General features: G+C 45.9%; 1 protein-coding gene across 1 annotated transcript; it reads right to left on the minus strand.

The window, feature by feature from the left end:
• Window positions 1-340: 340 nt before the first annotated feature.
• Window positions 341-1,855, minus strand: LOC147896362 (oxygen-evolving enhancer protein 1, chloroplastic-like). The gene is made up of 2 exons (XM_087382419.1): window positions 1,551-1,855; window positions 341-1,380 (listed from the first exon to the last, which is right to left on the minus strand). The coding sequence occupies exons 1-2, from the start codon at window positions 1,779-1,781 to the stop codon at window positions 622-624; spliced, it is 990 nt and encodes a 329-aa protein (XP_087238545.1). The 5' UTR covers window positions 1,782-1,855; the 3' UTR covers window positions 341-621.
• Window positions 1,856-2,061: the final 206 nt, after the last annotated feature.

A 2,061-nucleotide genomic window follows, 5' to 3' on the forward strand; every position in this document is an offset into this window, starting at 1 on the left:
GCCATCTTCTCCCAGCCACATGATTTTATAGCTTTCATGTCTGTGACTTGGCGCACGGATGTGTGCACAAGAGTTTATAGCTTTCATGTCTGTGGCTTTGCGCACGGGTGTGTGTACACAAAGAAAACCCCAATTTACATTCACATTTTAATAATGGGGAGGAAATTCTTCGGATGGATGGAGAACATCTACGCGAAGATATATTTGCCTAGCATGGGTGTTAAATCCTGTTCCTCGGATTTGTACACTAGTCATTTTGAAAGGCAATGATGGCCTCGCTTACTCGTATGCACTCTTGCACAGCCACATGAAGTAAATCCATGATCCATCTAAAACAGGATACCAAAACCATTCAATTGTATTCTTCTCATGTCGTTACTACTCTGCAAATACCAGAAGGCTACATCCAAAGTCTTTTCATGTCCTTACTACTATGTAATTTCTAAGAAGTCATTACATTTAATACGAAAAGGCCACATCCAGATTCTGAGAACATTCACTGTACACGCTCTATTTAAAACTAAGATATAACAGTAGGGTGAACACTAAGAGGATAGGGACTTTACATCAACAAAGGGCAGCAAAGGCTCAATGTTGCAAGATTTGGTTGTAATGTAGCTCTTATTCTACTTGGGCATACCATATACCTTCAATCTTAACTTCCTTAGGTAACTTGGATCCTAAATCGGTATCAGATGGCTGCAGACTCTCGAAAACACCACCTACCTCACCAGTCTCGAGGTTGCTCTTAGCTACACTGAAGGTAATCTTTCCTGTGAGTGCAGAAGTATCCTTAATGTTCTCCTTGACCAATTCCTCCTCGTCTCCCGCTCCACCAGCAGGAATAGCCACTGCATTATCATAGCCTTGAGATCCTCCCCGGCCCTTAGGGTCCAAGAAGGACGACCCTCTATAGGAAGGTACCAAAAATTGACCTGAAAATGCATCAGGCTTCCCAGTGGCCACAAGCTCCTTCACGGTGAAAAGGAATGGGACTCTCTCCCCACCGGCCAGCTGCACAGTCACTGCTGCATAGTCGATCCCATCTTTTTCCTCAAACTTCAAACTGCCATCAGAACCCACTTCCAATGGACCTTCGATCTCATCCAGAGTATAGGTGAGTCTTGTCATCAGCTTGGTTTTTTGAAATTCCTCGGGCGATCCCTTCTTGAATGGGGATTCCGCCTTGACTCTGAATGATGTGGGCTCGAGGCACAGTTTCTTTAATTGATATTTGCCAGGCTTGAATGCGAAAGAATCTTGGCCTCCTTTGATGACAGGGCATTGGTTGGCGATGCCCGATCCTTTCACTTCCAAGTATGTGAGCTCTTGCAGCTCATCGTAGGAAAGCCTCTTTGGAGGGCCCTCAGCGTTAGCACCCTGTGGCACGCCAGAGCACAGTTAATATTAAGACTAGGAGAGCGTTCGACCGCATCACGCAACAAGCAAGAACAGAAAGCGGAAGATCCTAAAAGGTTGAGAAACTCAATTCACTGAGTCTTACAGCACAAAATTCAAGAGCAAAACAAGAAATTCAGGCAAAATCTTACAGAGACAATAAGTGCCGAGGTGACCAAGCTCAGGGCAGCTAGTTTGCCCGCGTCAGCGCATTTGTGGAAGAGAACCTTGACGTCATCTTGGAGGGAGCAAGAAACCTTGGCGGAGGAGGGTCTAAGCCCGAAGGAGGTGCAAATGGGGGATGGTTTGAGGAGGGGAGAGGGGTTTTCGAGAGAGGGCTGGACGAAGGAAGGGGTCAATCGGGAGGAGAGCGAGGCAGCCATGGACGCTTCAATGGAGAGAGCCGGCTGGTGAGAGAGATGCGTTGGTCACGTAATTCATAAAAGCTCCTCAATTGATAGCATTTTATAGTTCACCCATAACAAACGGATAAGGGGATAAGGAAGGGCACTTTTGTGCATCTTCCCCTTTCATTGGCCAAGTAGTCCCCCTTCTTCTTTCTCATGGCATGGAATTGACCTCTTGATAAGGTGATTAGCCTCGTTGGTGGTTTGATATTTGCCTCATTGGTGGTTTGATATTTTCACTACAGTATACATCATC

The sequence above is a fragment of the Dipteris shenzhenensis genome, chromosome 12, assembly GCF_047967505.1.
Source record: "Dipteris shenzhenensis isolate YYH24624 ecotype China chromosome 12, Dip_SZ_1.0, whole genome shotgun sequence".
Classification (NCBI taxonomy): domain Eukaryota; kingdom Viridiplantae; phylum Streptophyta; class Polypodiopsida; order Gleicheniales; family Dipteridaceae; genus Dipteris; species Dipteris shenzhenensis.